This window comes from Vicugna pacos, chromosome 1 (assembly GCF_048564905.1).
Source record: "Vicugna pacos chromosome 1, VicPac4, whole genome shotgun sequence".
NCBI lineage: Eukaryota > Metazoa > Chordata > Mammalia > Artiodactyla > Camelidae > Vicugna > Vicugna pacos.
In genome coordinates this window covers 79,059,211-79,078,214 of record NC_132987.1, presented here as the reverse complement: position 1 = coordinate 79,078,214, position 19,004 = coordinate 79,059,211, and the positions used below count along the sequence as shown (strand labels likewise).

Genomic DNA, 19,004 nt, shown 5'->3' with positions numbered 1-19,004 from the left:
ATACTGTTAAGTTAAAGAAGCCAATCTGAAAATGTTACATATTATATGGTTTTAACTACACGACATTCTGAAGAAAGCAAAACTAGAGAGATAGTAAAAAGATAAGCCTTTGCCAGGGGTTCCGAAGGTGTACAGGGGAGGCAGGAGGGCGAGGAGGAAATGAACAGGTGCAGCACAGGGCATCTTTAGCGCGGTGAAACTACTCTTATGTGATACAGTAATGGGAAATATAGGACATTATTATACATTTTTCAAAACTCATCAAACTGTGCAATACAAAGCATGAAACTTAATATAAACTATGAACTTTAGTTAATAATACTGCATCAATATTGGTTCATCACTGTGACAAATAAATGTACCACACTACGCAAGATGTTAGTAACAGGAAAAACGCATATGGAGGAGGGAGTATACGAGAACTTTACTTTCTGAGTCATTTTTCTGCAAAATCAAACTGCTCCAAAAAAATAAGACCACTGTCCCATGAATTAGCTATTAACACAAATAAATTTGTGTAAAACTACAATGTTTAAACAATGTGAAAAGCGAATACACAAACGCAAGGATACTTCTCTCAAAACAAGTACATGGTGACACTATTCTAACTGTGAAACAAAAAGCAGCATAAGCAACCCTAACACTGAGAAAAACGAAATCTGAAATATTCTTACCTGTCCTGCGACTGCTCTTCATACATCCTCTCCTTGCCTTCTTTAAAGAGTCTTATTGCCCTTTTTGACTTCTTCATTAGACTGTCAATGTAGATTTTAAAATATTCGTTCTCACTGAGCTGGGCAAGTTTCTGGTTGTCATCATATTTACTCAATATAAGTCTCAAATGCTGATATGTATCAGGTAAAATATCAAGTATGTATGGTGGGCTATTCTTCAACTGAAGTTTGGGATTTTGGCACAGTCTGACCTAAAAAAAAAAAAAGACAAAAAATGAAACATTTTCATATGAACTGCAACACTTTGTTTTACAGAAAAACTGAGAAATTTATCAATGTACTATTTCCTTGTTTTCCATCATATAAATTTTGATCTTAAAGTTACTATTACCTATCTACAAAGAATCTACATTCTCATCTGTTTTAACACAATTAAATTGTTTTCTTCTCCTCCCACATGTTTTTCCTCTGTTGGACCTTTACTTTCAACCCTGAAGGTTTTCATTCTCTCGTCTACAGCATCCCAGTGTTCGCAGCTTAACAGAACTTCAGTGTGGAAATTTCTGTCAACCACTAACAGTCTCTGTTTTAAACAAAAATGAGGGAATGGGCCTCGTCTGCTGGCCCAGCTTAACACCTCACATTCAGATACCATTTTCCCAGCTAAAGCTCTTTCAGGGCTTATTTTTTGGTGTATTGTTCCTGAACCCTGGGAGACTAAAACAAAGAGGAGCAATTTTAATAACTGAATCCTTAAGTAGTCAATGGGGGTGAGGTCAGAACGAGTCTTTTCCACCTCTTCGCATTGTAACCCAGGCCTGACAACACGTGTTACGTGACGGCTCAGTCATTCCATCAGGTGCGGCCCGGGCACTGGGGCGTTCAGGGCTGCCTGCAGAACTGAAAACACCCTCTGCCAGCAAGAAAACGCAGTGATACTGCCACTGCATTCACCTCTACAAGTTCGTGTGACTTCGTCAAAACCAAGTGACCCTTCAAACTAGAGCATAAAGAATCTTCCAATTAAACAATTTTTTTCTATGAAATAACTGGGAATTGCACAAGTGTGTAACTGGGAATTGCACAAGTGTGTACACAGTGTATAGTGTGCACTCTTAAAAAAAGGCAAAATGCACACATAAATGCAGATCTACTGAGAAGCTAGCCCCTCTGCTAAAGCTTTCGTCGTAAGTTTTTTTGTGTGTGAATTTTCAAGAGCAAGATATTTTCAACACAACTGGTTAAGATTTCTGCCCTTTTTTCAAGAGTGACTTTACTTCTGTCAAACTTAGCCTGCTGTAGGGTGGCACTGAAGTAGCTAGGGACACTTTTGGAATCTAGCTAATGGGAATTTGAGTTGGAGATATCCTTAGTTTGGCTTTAGTGGAAGATTTAAGTGAGGTGCACAGTCACTCCTAGAACTAATTACATTACTGTCAGCAGCTGTGATGAAAGAATGGCTTCAGGAATATTTCAAGTGTCCGTAATGCTAACTAGACCAGCATCAGAGCAGGAAGGTCCTGTTCAAACTTGGCAATCTGATTGGGTCCAGTGGTCCCCAGGACTGGAGGTGTATGTGGGCAGGGGAAGAAAATCAAGGTACAAAGTGTACAGAGTCTAGATTATTTCTCTGTTATTTCTCTGTGGACTTATCCATTTTTTAAAATTTATAACTTGCTGTGACTTTTTTATAGCTCTCAAAAAAATCACTTTCATACCCAATTTTGGATCTGCACTTTTGTTGTTTGAAAGGACCACTCCAAACTTCAGGATCTACAAAACAGGCATTCATTTAGGGGCACTCATAAAAATGCCTGGGCCAAATGAAAGAGCTGAATAATAATCATTTCAAGAACCACAAACACAATAAATCAAGGAAACAACAAATGGAAAAAGTACTCTTAAATTTGCTTTCTTTAAGAAATAATTCTATCATCTTTTGTAGGGAGAAAAGTTTGGCTCAAACTATCAAGCGTCAGCCCCTAATTTAAGAGAACTGTTTGTCACATTAACCAAGGCATTCTATCTCCTTCCTCTTTGTATACAGTGCCCAAAACAGACCTGTCTAGCATACAGTACAGAACTAACAAGTGCATGTGTAGATGATCTGGTTGACTTATTCTAAAATTCTTTATATTCATTTTTATACATAAATATTATATTACTTCCTTATTTTCATGACTGAACTATACATAATCAATAGTATTCACATCAACAACCCAAAGGTATACATAATAGGATTCAAATCAATAACCCAAAGGTATAGGCATATACCTTTGTAAGAATATAAGAGTATCATTTTGATCTAAAGAAATTCTTGGAAAGGTAAGAGAGTACCTCATTTATTAAATAATGCCAGATCTTTACAAAAGTATAGTTAAAAGGGCTAATTAACCTTTTTGCCCTCTTTTTATTTTTGTGACACTTGGATATAATCAGAGAAGCTCATTCTCCCCCAAAGGCCGATAAAGTCCCAAACACGTCAATGATTTAACAAATCCTGGTTGAAACAAGATACATTTTTTTCAATTCTTAAGACTAAAAGATAGTATCACAAATATACACAAATTTCAAAAATATCACCACTAACATCTCACAGCAAGCCTTTTAATTTCAGCAACATAAAATTCAGTACAACATGTCACAGATTGATAAATTAACTTGTAGTTAGGGGTCTAGGCAGTTTTAAATTCATCCTCCAACTGGTAAAATTTTTCAATAGATAAATGAAAAATTTATCTCAGGTATTTTTTTTCAGACATTCCAAAGTACTGTTCTTTAAGAGATTCTTTTAAATGCTACAGATTTGTAATTTACTATTCCCTACCTGACCTTTTTCTCATTTGCTTCATTAAATTGTAATTCTATCAGAGAATTTATTGCTGTATTCAGTGAAATTGTTTGAATAACTACTATACACCAGGTACTGAGCTTAGTGCCAGGAAATTATAGATGACTAGAGCATACTTCCTGCCTCAAGCAGTCTGGCAGAAGAGACCTAGTTCTCTGTAATTAACTTAGGAGCAATGTAATTCTTGCTCTAAGGGATCTTAGTAAAGATTCTGTCCAATCTATTCATTTTCAGATAAAGCAACTAAGAACTACAAAGATTAAGGGACTATTAAAAAATCATTATAATCCAACACCAGAGCCTGCATCTTATGAATCTTGAGCTGATCTTCCTTCTAACTATATCATAATTCAATTGGAATTAGGCATCTAATTAATGATCCCTGGTCAAACTCATTTACATTTTTATTTTATTCTACTTGCAAATTTACATGAACTTCAGGACCCATTCGTTAATTCTACAAACATTTGTGTGTCAGGCACTGTTTCCGGCCCATGGGAAATACAGCAAGGAATAAATCACAGACCTGTCCTCAAGGAGTGTTCTAGTGAAAAAGATTGGAGACTTAGACCAGAAGTACAGGAGAGTCTTAGCTGTAATGGAGGAGCGTACAAAGTGCTCGAGGAGGAGTGACGCAGACACATCTCTGTGGGAGAGCCCCGAAAGTTGTACTTAAGTTTGCAAAGGAATATTCCAGGCAAAGGCTTGTGCAAAGGCTTCAGAGGCCCAGAGAGCTGAGTTGTGTGAAGAGGAGTCAGCGCAGTCATTCTAAAAAGGTCGGGGCATGGGCAGCCCAGAGGTGAGTGGTACAAGCAGATTCGAAACAGGCTAGAGTCAGTCCATCAAGGCCCTGGTAGGCCACAGGGTTTTCTAAATTTGCTCTTGGGAAAGCGCAACCTAAAATGCTGAACTACTGCTATATGCCGCTGAATGTGCAGTTCATCAGCTGGATTAGTATTAAACTCTGTGATTGATGACAGCTCCTGCCGAAAATGAATAACCCTACACCAGGACGATGACTTCTAAGCAGGTCATATTCAATTCAATCCAATAAATATTTATTGAGTGCCTGCTATGTGCAAGGAACTGTGAAAGCCAGGGAAAGAAAAATTGCTTTTCTACAAGCAGTATTTTAAGGAGAAAACTCAAGCTCACCGCAAGGTTCAAGTTCAGATTCAAATGACTGAGACCTGTTCTAGAGATCTCAAAGTCGCTCCCTAGAATGAAAGTGGGTCCCAGCACAGCAGAGCTTTCACAAAGAACAAATCTACACTCACACTATACAATGATGAACTTTTTAGGGCACCAACTGCCACATAAAAGGACTGGTTCATTAGCAATGTTACTCTTTGCTTTTGAACTGCAAGGCAAAATATTTAGCATTGGAATTGGGCTAAAAATTTCATTAAAATCATTGACTCATAGGATTTTAGAGTTAAAAAGGACCTTGGAGATCACCAAGAGCGACTCCCTCCTTGTGACATGACAATACTAAAACAAAGACACGGATCCTAGCTGAGTTTACTGCTCAGAATTCTGGTGTCTGGATGTAAGAGTCAGGAACTCTCTCCAGAACAGTATACAAGTGCCCGATATATTTCTTGAAATGTATTCAAAGATTTTTAAGTAGACCTCTCTGTATATGCCTATCTATGCATTGACTCACATACATAAAAATACATACTTTATATGTAATATACATACCCCATGTGTATTTCAATAAATGTATGAATATGTATTCACATACCTAAAATATATATTCAACAGTATCAAAGCAAAGGCACAAATATAAACACAGGATTTACTAGGGCTATAAGGATTTTCAAAGCCATTCATTATTCTTGGAACACTCTTGAATTTAAACAGTTTCCTGACTCTGCTTTAATTAAAATTTCCAGCCAAAAGGTAACAAAGAGGTATTAGGTCAGCTAACATATTTCCTGCAAACAAGGTTCAAACCAGCCTCTGAAACCTACGAAAGAAATTCCACTGAAGCAAATGGAAACTTCAACAGTAAGGAATTGTGCCTATACCGAAGCCGATTTTCATTATAAAACACACCTCACTTCATGGAGCACTCAGTTATATTAAACCAAGTACTGTACCTGCAAAGTGAAATATCCTATTTCTTAAAGACACTGTGGGAAGCCTGAAAGAATCCCTTGTCTGTGCTGCTCAGGTACTGTTGTAAGAGATTCCTTACTGCGGTTACTTACAAGTACATCGTTAAGATAAAAAGTATCTATGAGTTCTTTGGGTTATCTTCAACTTAGTTCAACAAATCACTTTCAAGTATACAAAAGTATAAAAATATGTACAGCAGAAAATGTAAAAAAAACATTAAGATAATATAGAACTCTTTCTACATGGAATATTAATTGGACAAAACAAGAAGGTTAGCATATAATTGGTTATGAGTCTAGAAATTAATCATAGTACGATTGGGGGGAAACTATCAATTCTTTTATGGTTTTCAAAGGTTTCTTTAGAAGACATATAAAACACATCATTCAATAATTGGCAAGTTGTAATTAAGCTGTCAACTGTGTATTCATTTGTTCACCACCTTTCTTCCAAGTGAGAATGGAACTTCCTTCAGGGTAGAGAGCATCTCCCTCCATCACCTAATGTAGAATCTCACAAATATTTGATGGAGGAAAGGGGGAAGAAAAGGAGGAAAGGAGCAAAGTAAGGAGGAACTTCTCAGAAGTAATATCACAAATAGGATATATGTGTATCTGTATACTGAATAAACCTGTCTACAAATGAGGACAAAGTTTGGAGAAGGGCTTGATCATTTCAAACATACGGGGTAAAGATCATTTTGATTTACTTCTCATGGAAAGAGGAAGAATCATATAACTCCCTGGAGCAGTGTACTTGAATCTGCATACTATGAACACAGGCGTGAGAATCAATCTTGCAATCTTTCCCTGTCATTAACTAGCTTTACAACCTTGGACCAGTTTCTTCTGGAAACCCCTTAGGATGTTACAACTCTTAGAAGTAGAGTGCTCCGCACACAGCGGGCACTGACAACTTTTTAGGATTTCTTCTCCTTCCACTTTATACCACAACACGGCAAAATACCTGCAGGTTTTGCAAAAGTACAAGAATTAGGCCAAGGCACAGACCTCCTTGCTGGGGATCATGAAAAGTTCTATCATTTAGTTCCTAAAGTTCATCATACTACCTGAAACCCTTAAAAAGTCTCCTGTTTTGGGTAGAAAAGCAGCAAATAAGGCTAATAAGTCCAGATCCTTACTCCTGACGTGCAATCAGTACACTGGTACTCAGCTGATCTGGAATTTTTTAAATGGTAGAATATTTAAGAACTATTTTTGGGATCCCTAATGGAAAACAGTGTGAGCTTAATTATTTAAATATTAACATGTGAAAGAGCTAAAAATTTAGTTGGATATTTTCAAAATGCTTCTTTAATTACTAGGAAAAAGTCAGCATCTCAACAAATGCATCAAAAAAAACAAAACCTTAAATATATGCCCAAGCAGATAGATAAAAATAGCACTGCAGCACCATGTAAGTCACAGTATGTTTTTAAGATGATCTTCACATAAAGGTTCAGAACTGATTTCCATTTCAATTTGTTCCTTAATTATGTACTTAACTGCTAGAAAACCTGTTAAAATATATATTGCTTATTCTACAACATACAATTTTAATACATTATTTTAAACATTACAAGTGTTACATGTCAAATCACTTCCTGACAATCTAACATTAAATTTACAAGTTCCCTCAAAACTGCTCTGTGTATTTCCTTATTCTCCTCTTCTGCAAGTGGAAGTTACAGTTATCTAACAAGGACTACCCTTCTACTTGTCCTCAGCCTTTCCCTTCCACATTAGGGGATGCCACTTTATCAATTATTTCTTCTTGCCTTACATCTTAAATTACTCCCTACCTACATTCCTTCCCCTCAAACCACAAACTTCTCCAACAGCACACCCAACACACATAAACTTATGCTCTGCTCAAACCCTCAAGCTGTCCATCAGAACTTTCTTTTCACTAGTTGTCCCAATTCTAGAACAATTTTTTTAAATAATCCACATACTTGTTTTAATCTAGCCCCATTACATAAGCAAAACTACTCTGAAAGATCAACAACAGCCTCTACTCAAGACACTCAATGACTTCGCAAACTTTCATCCTGCTTGGTTTCTCCACTTGAACTTGATCTTAGTTTTCTCAGAATTTGAAACTATCTCCTTAGTAAAGCTATCTCTACCCAGGAAATCAATACGGCTCTGATTCTTTTCTGTCTGTCTCATCTGTCCTTTGCAGGATTCTCTTCCCTTCACTGCCATCTAATTATAGATACACACCCCAACACAGCCCAAAGTTCCAATCTCTCATTTTATCTCCAGCTCCCACCTTCTATTCTGCCTTCCAAATCTCTTGCCGGCCTATAGCTTGAAATGCTGCCTCCATGGCATATCTACCGAACATATGTCTCCAACTTCAACTTCTCTCTTTAACTGCACATTCAATTTTCTGACTTCAAAATGGATTTCACTCTGGCATGTCAAACTCAACATGGCCAAAAACAAACTTACCATGCACCAACTCTCAAGCTTCCTCTTTTTCTTCCTATGTTAATAAAGACATCACTGCCTTTAGAGTCAACTAAGCTGAAAACCTCAAGAGTCACTTTCACTTCAACTTCTCTTTCATCCTCTATCTCTGAAGGGTCACCAGGACCTTAGATTTTACTCCAAAGTGCCTTCCACATTTGAACCTACACTTGCTACACCTATGTCAGTTCTCTAGCTCAGCCCCTCATTATTTCTTGCCCAGTGTGTTTTAATTCCTCTTGATCATTTAAGTTTCTTTCCTCTTAATCCACCCTTTCAAGAGTCAAGAGAGTACTTTATCACAGCAGAGCCTTGACTTTCACTCTGCTCAAGGATTTCAATGATTCTGTCTGCCAAATAAAGTCCAAATTCCTTGACAAAGCAGTCAAAGCCCCTTCACCTTTCTCTATCTTACCTTCTCTCACTCAACAATCTCCCTTTACTCATCAATCCTTCGGCCTGATGTGTCCTCCATCTAACTGGAATCCAATCCTCTAAAGAATAGCTGGGTGGTGCCTCCACCTCCTCCAAGCTGCGTGCTATACAGCGCTTCACCTCTAGCACGCAACATTAACATCCACCACATACCACGTCACAGCACTTTATTTAGATCATGCTACAGCACTTACCACAAGATGACACGGTTATTTAAAAACCTCTATCTTTCCACACTTGGGATATGACAAATGAATGATGAAATCAATAGAAATCAACCGACAAAAGAAAGGAAGAAGTTGGTTCAAAATCTGAATGGTTAAATTTTACAGGAGTTAAAAGATTACCAACTGATTAAGGCTTTCGTTAAATGCACGCTCTGTATCACGAGGACAAGCCCCGGTGACTCGTGGGAGGATTCCTTTAACTCTTCGACTTTATTCAAAAGCTCTTCCTAGAAGTGACAAGTGCCCAGCTTTGGGATCACTTCATTTATTTAAGCACAAATTCAAAATCTGATTCAGTACTAAACAAAAAATTACCCAGGCACTTAATGTGCTAATATCTATCCAAGTCTACGAGGGCCCATGATTCTACTAATATAGAACAACCTCAGTGAGGAGAAGCAAGTATGTGAAGAATAATTCAAATAAATGATATTCCCTGTTCCAAGGGCCCAAGGACAGTGATATTCTCAAATCCAATAAACACAAACAATGGACATCCAAAACCTAAGTTTTACTCCATGTGCGATATTTTTCAGAGGTATGAGGAATTCAAGTTAGAAAAGAATACTTACTCTTATTTTTTCATAGCTGTATATAACAAGCATCTTGACTGACAAAACTTTTAAATATATTACGGTTAAAGTGAAATTATAAATGAATGAATTATATTCCAAGCTTGACAAATGCACTGAATGTACTGAGGATAAAAGGCAGGAAAAGGCTGTGTGGCATCATCACTTTTTAAATGCTTTTAAAACTCTTTCAGTCATGTGATTTCAAATAAATGACAAGGACAGCAAGACAAAAACACAGGCAGGTACTCAACTTGCCTTGCTCTCTGGCATCAATTAATGATGTCTTAATTTCCTGAACATCCACGTGTGCTCAGTACTTTTAGTATCTATTAGATGAAAAGCTGTTTCTCCCATTTTCCATCACCTGGCTAAGATGCTTGTAAAAACCATGCTCAGGAACCTCACATTAATAAATTATCATTCCTAACATACTGATTAGCAATCATTTCCTTACCCTCACCTCAGCATTTCCAACAAGAGTACAATAATGCTGTTCCTGAAGGCAGTGGCCAGCAGAGTCCAGACAGACTACTGTCTGAGCAGCGGCCAGAAAAACAAGGTGGATGTTCTCTGCTCTGCTCCCCGTTGCTCTGCTCCCCCTGTACTCTGTACAGGTCTGCACTACAGCCCTTTCCAGACTACTGGCAATCATCCATTCATATGCCTGGCTCTGATGCTGGTCTCTGAGTTCCTTGACAAGTCAAAGGCAGAGTTATAGCTTGCCCAGCTGTGCAGCCCCAGTAATAAGCACTTAGTAGGAACACAATACATCCTCAATAAATGTTAAGATTAAGAACCTCCAACTCTCCAATGACTCAGGAACAGACTTTACATTCTAGAGTGTATTTGAACCTTGCTATGTATTCAGGAGTAACAGTTCTGCCACTATACTGAATAGGCATCCACTGGCTTGAAGAGTTTGGAGCCAGCTGTTGATGCATGGAGCCAGGACTAGAAATATATCTAAATGAGATGCTCCAGTTTATGCTCCTACTCTTTTTCTCAGTAGATGTATTAAACTAACTCCTTGCCACTAATGTTTTCTTAAAAAACACTTTACATCTTACAAGGAACACAACTGAGCAATTACTCCCTCCTACTCTCAGTGACCTTGTACAGAAAGCCTAACCTCTGAAAATGCAACAGTTAGCTGGAACTGGAATCTCAGTTGACTATTTAAAATTCTAGAGGCCAGGGAATGGTGAAACTACATACTTACTAGATAGTTCCCTTATGGTCTAAGACTACTTCATATTCCCTGTGAGATAAGTTATTTTACTTTGCAGGTAGCTGAGACACACTGTACCTGTTCTCAGATTTACTCTTTAAGATCTGATCTTGTTGAAGAGGCTTCATAAAGAAAACATGCCAAATACCTACCCCTGCCTTTTACATAACTGTCAGTTAGATTTGAAAGCTACTATCTTCTGTTATTCACAAGCTAAACTCACACTATGGCAGTTATTTTACAAAACAGTTAGGTAATGTGTCAAGGGATTAGCTTTTGGACTAATAATAAAGTTCCTGATGTAATCACCGGGACAGTGTTGATATTATGAAGCACTTCCTTCAACACTGACAAAGAAGAAAAGATAAACACATGTGGGAGATGCTTCTGCATTACACCACTGAATAAAACATATTTCCAATTTGTAATTATCAATGCCTTTTTATTACTGTGAGACAGGGTAGCAATAAACATACTGGACTCTTTTATAATGATTTATGTAATTTCCCTCTACAAAGCCCACGGATGCATCCATAAATGAACACAAAGATTTTCATTCTTGACAAATAATGAAAACAAATAGGGAAATTCACACAATGCACCTCTGCCAACACACATACCCGCATTCCACTAAGTATAGACTTTAGATAATCTATTTCCTCGTGAGTCAAGTCTCTCAATTGGAGAGGCTAAACCCAAACCCACAAAAGGGTTAATAAAACAAACAATGGCAGAAGCTTAACTATCAAATGACCATCTATTTTACCATAACCCACAGTGAAATCATTAAAAGTAGATAAAACTTAGGTTAACAATCAGTTACAGACCAAAATTACACACACAATTTTTCATGTTTCAAAATTAATGACTCTAGATTAACTAGTTTACCACTTCCTTATATAAATCTTTTTCATTTGATGTTCATTTGATTCACTCATCATTGTACAAATTCTGACCACTCAGAGAAGGGGCTGTGGAGGGAGAAGCAGCTCCCTGGTAGAATCTGATCCATTTTTTGCCCACTCATATAACAGATAAGTTAAACAAAAACCTTGAATTCCTTCTCTTATGCCCAACTAATGATTTCAGCATGAGAGTGACCTTAAATTGCACACTGCTTAGAAAAGCAAAGACAGCTAGTATTGAGCCTGCCAAATATATACAATTTTTCCAACTGCATGCTCCTCATCCTTAAGGATCCAACACTAAAATCAAAACCTGACCTCAAGCAGCAAGTTGCAATGTTCTGATCCTATGACATCATTCTGTCTGGAGCACTTGAATATCACAATTCGAATAAATTGGCAGAAGCTTAAATAGGTCACACTGAAGCCCAAAACTAAGGATGTTTATCTGATAAAAACTGTCTGGCTCTGCATTCAGCACCAATGGCCATAGAATGACAGGCCTGTCGTTCATCCACCTATCTGTACTTTCCATAAGGATAAATGAAAACAAAGCAAATCCCATCCCCTTCCTGTATTGCTAATAACACTGACAGTGGTTTTTTTTGTGGCAAATATTTGTACACAATTACAAAGCAAAGTAAATGTGACTTTGTCTTGAGTACATCCCTACAAAGGGATTATTTTTTTAAACCTCCATTTCTGCAGTTAGAAAGATATCAAGAGTCCTGCATCAACTTAATTTATAATTAGCCCCAAAGAGCTATGAAATAAAACCATCAGGTGTTACAACCCTTTACCCATATACAGGGGACAGCACTACTGCCTCAAAAGCAAAACTATTAATTCTGTACAGCAGCAAGCTACGCCTTAATTACATTTATTTCATAACCCTACTGAGTAAGACAGGACACTGACAACTAAACTTTTCTCAGCAGACCCCTGTAAAGTACTCAGGTTGCCTAGGCTTCTTTGGGTACTGACATCCAGCTCAATTTCTTCTTGTAAAATTTCAGTTCATCTGAGAGCAACATGCAGAAACCACAGAGGTTTCTGATACTCTCAGTCCCACCACCTCCATCATAGATTTTCCTTTCACAATAAACAATGTGCAATCAAAAAGGTTTCCTGTTTCAAAATGGAATAGATGAAAAAAAACTAACTCTACCATTAACAGCAACAAAAAAGTTTCTTAATGAAGATGAATTCTCAAAGATGAAAATGGAATGGAAACTCTCTCAAATACTGCTTCCTCACTTAAGGACTAATCTGGTTTTTTCCCCAGTGAACATTCTCAGCCTCAGCATCACACTTTGCAGCCGTCATGAGTGATCCATCAGAGACTTTTCTTACATTACTTGTTTGTAATTTTTTGTTATCAAACAGCAACACAACCTTACATAAGGTGTAACAAGAACTTCCAAACTATTCTATGGCTGTGCACCCACAAAAAGCAGCCAAGAGTAAACACTTTGCATATCTGAGTCATAGAGGAACTCTGAACCTTGAAGAGTAGGACAAAACAGTAAAAAAAAAGACAAGTCTTTTGCTCTGAATCCAACTTTTCAAAACACCCAAGAGTGGATGTAAGAAAAATGGTTGATCCAAGGCAAAAGACTGTTGCTATAACAATAATTATTATTAATTAACAATACAAAAAAAAACTGGAGAAACCATATCGAGGTGAACTGTGCTGTGTACAAGCATCATCAGAAAGAACTTACCACTTTGTCCATGAGTTTCCAAGTTTTCTCCACAGTCCTGCGATCTGCTGCTGCTTGCTTAGGGGGTCCAACTGCATCTTGAATGGCATCAATAATACCCAGAATTCGTCCTTTTCGGGGGTTTCCTCCTCGACCACCAGGGTTTCTGCCATTCATAGAATTTGCCATCTGGAGTCTTTGTTCTTTGAAAGGGAGATTACAAAAACAAAGAAAGAATGAAAGAAAAAGAAAGAAACGTAAGTTAGTTGGTCATGAAAATATTTACCCAACAGAAAACAGGTTAACTTGTAGCCACTACCTACTTCTCCATCAATGAGAACAAAATCCAGGGTCCCAGATTTAACTTTTCAATAGCGTGTGACTTTGCACTCTCAATCGTACACACAACAAATAGGTGTAGGAGCAAAGACTTTAGATTTGTTTCTGGAACACTAAGAGTTTTAAAAATGCATCCTTCTCAACACTGCAAGTAGTGAAGGCTTGATTAGTACCCAACTCATAATCACAGCAACAACAAACTCGTATAGATTTTCTCCAACTAGATAAGAACACAATGTTTTTTCCCCTTCCTGCCTTAATCTCAACTCAAAAGACTAGAACAGAAGCCCCTAGAAAACATTTTGGGAGCCTCACTTAAAAACCGCACTTTCACTGTTAGATATGGCCAAGTCATATTAACGTACAGATTATTCTACAAGAGCATAAGGGGCACATCTGTTGTCAACAAAGGCTTAGGATCTGGATTTTCCCCGCTAAAACCACCAAGTACGGACATGTGAACATGGACACAGGAACACACAGTTCTTAAACCAACGCGGCTGAGGAGTTGCCCCCAAGTTAAGAGTCAAATAAACCAACAAATAACCCATTTTAAGAGAGTGAGAAACTGACAAGAGCGGGGATAGAAAGGAGGAGAGTTCACTTCTTTAGCTCCTTGCCTCTCCTCTCACCCAAGTTGGGTGGGGGTAGGGGGTTCAAAGCTTTGTTTCGGGACATCTGTGCCTCCTCCCTGCTCGGGTCCCTCCCCTGCCACTCTCGGACCTCAGCTGGGGGAGGAAGGTGGACAGAGAAAGGACAAAGTATCCCCTCGCGCCTCCAGCGCCCACAGCCCCGACCGTCTCAGGCGCTCCGCCTTCGGCTCCCGGGCAGACGCGCCTCTCGGGCTTGCCTACAATCCCAGCCGCCCGTCTCCCTCCACTCCCTCTTCCTCCTCCCCCGGCCCTGCCCGGCTTCGGGCTTTAAATACCCCTCTTCAAACTGTGACCGCCGCGGCAACGGCAGCTGGAAGCCGGGGCTGCCCCTCTTCTTCCGCGGTCCGCGCCTGGCTGCCCCAGGGCCCCCTGGCCGGAAAGCAGCGTCGAGCCTCCCCGGCGCCCCTTTCCCTCCTGGCCTCCCGGCGCCAGAGCTGCCCAGGGACACGCGTGTGCACGGGTCCGGCTCTACACGCACGAGCCCAGGGTGCGTGGGTAGCCGGGGCAGGGAGTGTGTAATTGCCGTAAAAAAGCCCGCTCCCGAGGAAGGAGCTACCCAGAGCGCCGGCCACCGAGACGGGGAAACGCAGCAATTACCGTCAAGCCCAATCCACGCCTGCTCTCCCCTCCCGCCCGACTCTAGGGGAGGCCGCGGGACGCCGCAGCAGCTCCAGCTGGAGGAGGAGACCACTCGCTGACGCCCCACCCCTGTAGCAGACACACACAGAGACCCAAGCGCGGGGCGGGGCGCGGGCGGGGCCGCGCGCGACTGGGCCAATCCCGCGCACCCGGGCCCTGCCCGACAGCGGGCGGCGCCAATGGGCGGGAGGCGCCCGTCCCCCCGCACCACCACCCCGTCCACGTCTTCCACAGTACACAATGGCCCCAGAGGAAGGCTGCTCGCCGCACGTCCCAAATGGCAAGGGATTCGGAGGGAAACGCGGGGACTGGACTCACCCGAGAACGAAAGTGGAAAAGAGAAAGGAAATGGAAGAAAGAATGCAAGGCACTAGGGAACTGACCAATAAGGAGTAGGCGGGTGGGCGTGAGCGCTGGGAGCCGGGGCCAAAGCTGACTCCGGCTAAAAGGCGGGACTTCCTGCTTCACTCGCCTTCCTAGTCTTTTGTTTCATAGCAACAGAGTAGTGGCTGGGAGGGTGTTGCTTCTTCACTCTGGGCGGGTCCCAGACTGAAGAATTTCATCTCCCTAGGGCTGCCAAACTCTTCTACCCAGGACAGCAGCCAAACAGGTCTAAGGCCTTGCTTCTTGTGGGCTATCAAAAAAGAGCAGCAATCACCCAGCTTCTCAGATGAAGTATAAACCTTTCATGGAAGAGACTAGGGTTAACACCTGATTGCCAACCAAAACTTCCTGAATCTCTGAGGGTCTCCCTTTTACTGTTCTAGAGGACTTGCTGCTCAAACATCAGGATGATGAGAAAGTAGACAGTTGACAACGCTGGCCAAATCGTATCTACGGATTATGCCAGAGCAATAAAAGAACCAGACCATGGGAATTGCTAATACATACACTGCACCTTTTTATTTAGTAGAAGATAATGTATAAATGACTGAAGAGGAAACAGCTTTCGTATTTTGTCTGAGTCGCCTTTACTTTGTATCTGCCATTCTCTCCCAGCATTTGTAATCTCTCTGTGGCTCCATTCCTATGCCTTAAGAAAGGCCCACATCCAGCTATTCTTTAAAGTAGAAGGCTCTGTACCAGGACCCTTCTTTCAACAAGGTTATAGAAAAAACAAATGCCGTCTATTTCTTTATGTTTAACTCTAGTCCTACCACAGGTGCTACTAACAACTGCTGTGGATTGTCATGCTTTGGAATTTTCTTTTCACTACAGTTGGTAGTGCTGAATACACTAACACTTCGGGTGTCTCGGGTGTTGTGATATTTTGTGTCTTAAAAAAATTTTTTTTCTCTCTCTAACCAGTTGACCTGCTAAAATGTTTCTCAATGGTTCTAACTACTTTCTAGCTAAAGAACCATTTAGTACTGTGATCATTACTGTCAAGGATCCTGAGTTGTTATAAACATTCTTTACAGCACTAAATTCAGACAGTTAAGATTTTCATTTGATTAAACAAGTGAAAATGTGCTCTTTGCAACAATTCACGCAATAAAATGTGCTTCAGGAAGAAACTTTGTCTCTTTGCCATTATTTCTATGCCAATAATTATAAAGCAGTTCCCTGTGTTCACATTGTGTTTATCTACAAAAGTACTGGCCTCTCCATATCTCTTCCACCCATGCATATCTCCTTTACTCGTAGTAACAGTAGCTAAATTTACTACAAGGAGACTGCAAAAGGGAAAAAACTTACTGGGTCACCTTTTAAATAAACCCAAGAAGAATGTATGTATACAAGGTTTTTCAGCATGTAGGAAAAGAGTGGCTTAAGAGAACACTGTAAGTAAGTACATTACTCATATTCATATCTAGATTAATGTAGAATAAGAAAAACACATGTTACAGCATGTGGCATTCCTTTGACATTAGTTTTGCAACTGAAAGAGATGACAAAAAATAGCACTGCCTAGGGTATCAAGCATGTCATATTGACACAAATTACAAGTTTTGTGGGATACAGTAATACATAAATGGACAGATATACACACATATATAATACACACACATACAACATATATATATTTATAATGTCAAGAAATTGCAGCTTCATTCTCAACTAGGTATTTTATCAACACCATCTTGAGTCCAAGTTGAGTTCTGGTGTAGTAGGAGTCCCATTTGAGCCCAAACTAGGATTCAGGATTTGGTTATGTCTGATAAACTGATGGGGTGGTAGCCTTCCCTGCAAATGATTAAAATGAGTTAATGAACGTGGAAGAATAAAAGCCTGTTGGGATGAAACTTCATACTCCAGATGCCTCCAGTGAAGACACAAGTGACAGAACATGACTGAGGAATGCAGGCTAGAGCTATAAATAAGTGCATAAAGAGATGTTTTTGTGGGAAACTGTGACACTCAGAGCATAAGCAGTAGTACTTCAAGGTGACAGGATTGGCTAGAAAAATATTCTCCTCATTTCTACGTAGAACAAGTCAATCTTCAACATGGTGCAGTTTAACGTGAATGCAGTATCCTTTGGCAGCATGGGGATTTGTAACCTAGAGAGAGAACTTGGGGAGAGGAGTGTTTTCCTGGAAGATCCCAGCATGAGAGAGAACACTGAGACTCCTAACAAAGAGTCTTCCAAGCACCATAACAGCCAGTTTGTGAATAATATGAACAAACTGATTATAAGTACCTGTGAGACCCTTCCCTCATGCAGATTACAATCCTGTCTTTAAACACAAGAAAAACCTTTTTTTAAAAACAAGGCAATTATTTAGGCAAATGTGGTATACATCCATCCATCTGTTGATGGACACTTAGGTTTCTTCCATACCTTGGCAATTGTGAATAATTCTGCTATGTACACTAGGGTGCATGTATCCTTTCAAATTAGTGCTTTTGGAGGGGATATATACCCAGAAGTGGAATTACTAAATAAACTGAATGAAAAAGTCTAAATATTTGCCCAAACAAAAACACTAATCTCCCACGGAGGATGTGGGACACAAATTCACAGGTTAGAGAGAAATATGAGGATCATTATCTAGTCATATTTGTGTCTAACAAGTTGTCCCGTGTAAGGGTAATAGATTTCCATCTTTCCTTAACAACACATACCACCAGCTGACAGTGAGGGATGTTGATCTACGGATTCATAAGACATAATCAGAATCTGAGTACTAGTTTGGGCTCAACTGGGATTCTTGCTTAACCACAACAACAACTAATAACAATGACTTAAACAAGATAAGATCTTTCTTCCACACATAGAAAACGTCTGAAAGTAGAAATCACAGGTAAGAATGGTGGCTCGTCAATTCTTTTTAAGGGCCCAAGTTCCTATCCTTCCTTTGTATCATCCCAGCACCTGCTTCTTACCCTCAAAATCACCTTATGTTCTAAGATGGCTGTTGGTGCTCCAGCTATCACCAATTGTTTTCAGGTTAAAAGCTAAGAGGAAAAGTGGAAGGGTATATCAAATTTCCACCTGAATCAATTTCCTCTAATCAATTTTCAGAGAACTCCCACAAATATTTCTCTTTAATAGCTCAAGGCCAGAACTCAGTCCCACGACCAAATTTAGCTGCTAAAATGTCTGGAAGGCACTGTGATTTTTATTATAGGAAGCAATATAACCAGCTAATTATTTGAGTTTTGTTTCTAACGAGAAAGAGGTGAATAGATTCTTGGCAAGAAACCAGCAACTACTACCACAAACGTCTTGTTTAAGAATTAAACTTATGATTAATGAATCAGTTCTGGGAACAAAAACTAGCGATTGCAGGTGGTGTGAGATAATAAAAATTTGAGATACCAGATACCAGACAACATATATATGTTATAGATATATGATATTTTTATCTATGAGATACATAGGAGATATATTTTTATATGTGAGATATATTTCATATATACCTGAAATAGATAGGTAGGTTGGTAGGTAGGTAGATAGATGGATTCCTTAGAAGAAACCAGCCTCGGCTATTTGCTATTACTGGGCACAACTATCATTAAAATTTCTTGTATGTAAATAAATACAGTAAATTATATACAGTTCTCATTATAGCATGCGAGCTCAGTGACCCTGAAGAATTTCAATATTTTACAGGGTGCACAATGGGCAAAATTAAGTAAGCAGCTCCTTTGATACATTTCCATCTTCAAATTCATATCAGATTTCAGATTAAATAGTTACATGTCTGGGGTAAAAATAACATCTTCAAAA

At 39.4% G+C, this 19,004-nt stretch overlaps 1 protein-coding gene across 8 annotated transcripts in view; it reads right to left on the bottom strand.

The window, feature by feature from the left end:
* CBLB (Cbl proto-oncogene B) overlaps nucleotides 1–19,004 on the bottom strand; it is a 258,056-nt gene that overhangs the window by 174,873 nt on the left and 64,179 nt on the right. For 7 of the 8 annotated variants that reach the window (XM_072965889.1, XM_072965884.1, XM_072965902.1 and 4 more), the window contains exons 3-4: nucleotides 13,218–13,399; nucleotides 675–925 (exon numbers count right to left, since the gene is read on the bottom strand). In XM_072965889.1, the coding sequence (XP_072821990.1) occupies nucleotides 675–925; nucleotides 13,218–13,399 (433 nt within the window). Of the gene's footprint in view, nucleotides 1–674; nucleotides 926–13,217; nucleotides 13,400–14,785; nucleotides 14,902–19,004 lie in introns of those variants that run through there. The other variant, XM_072965881.1, reaches the window with a different exon arrangement.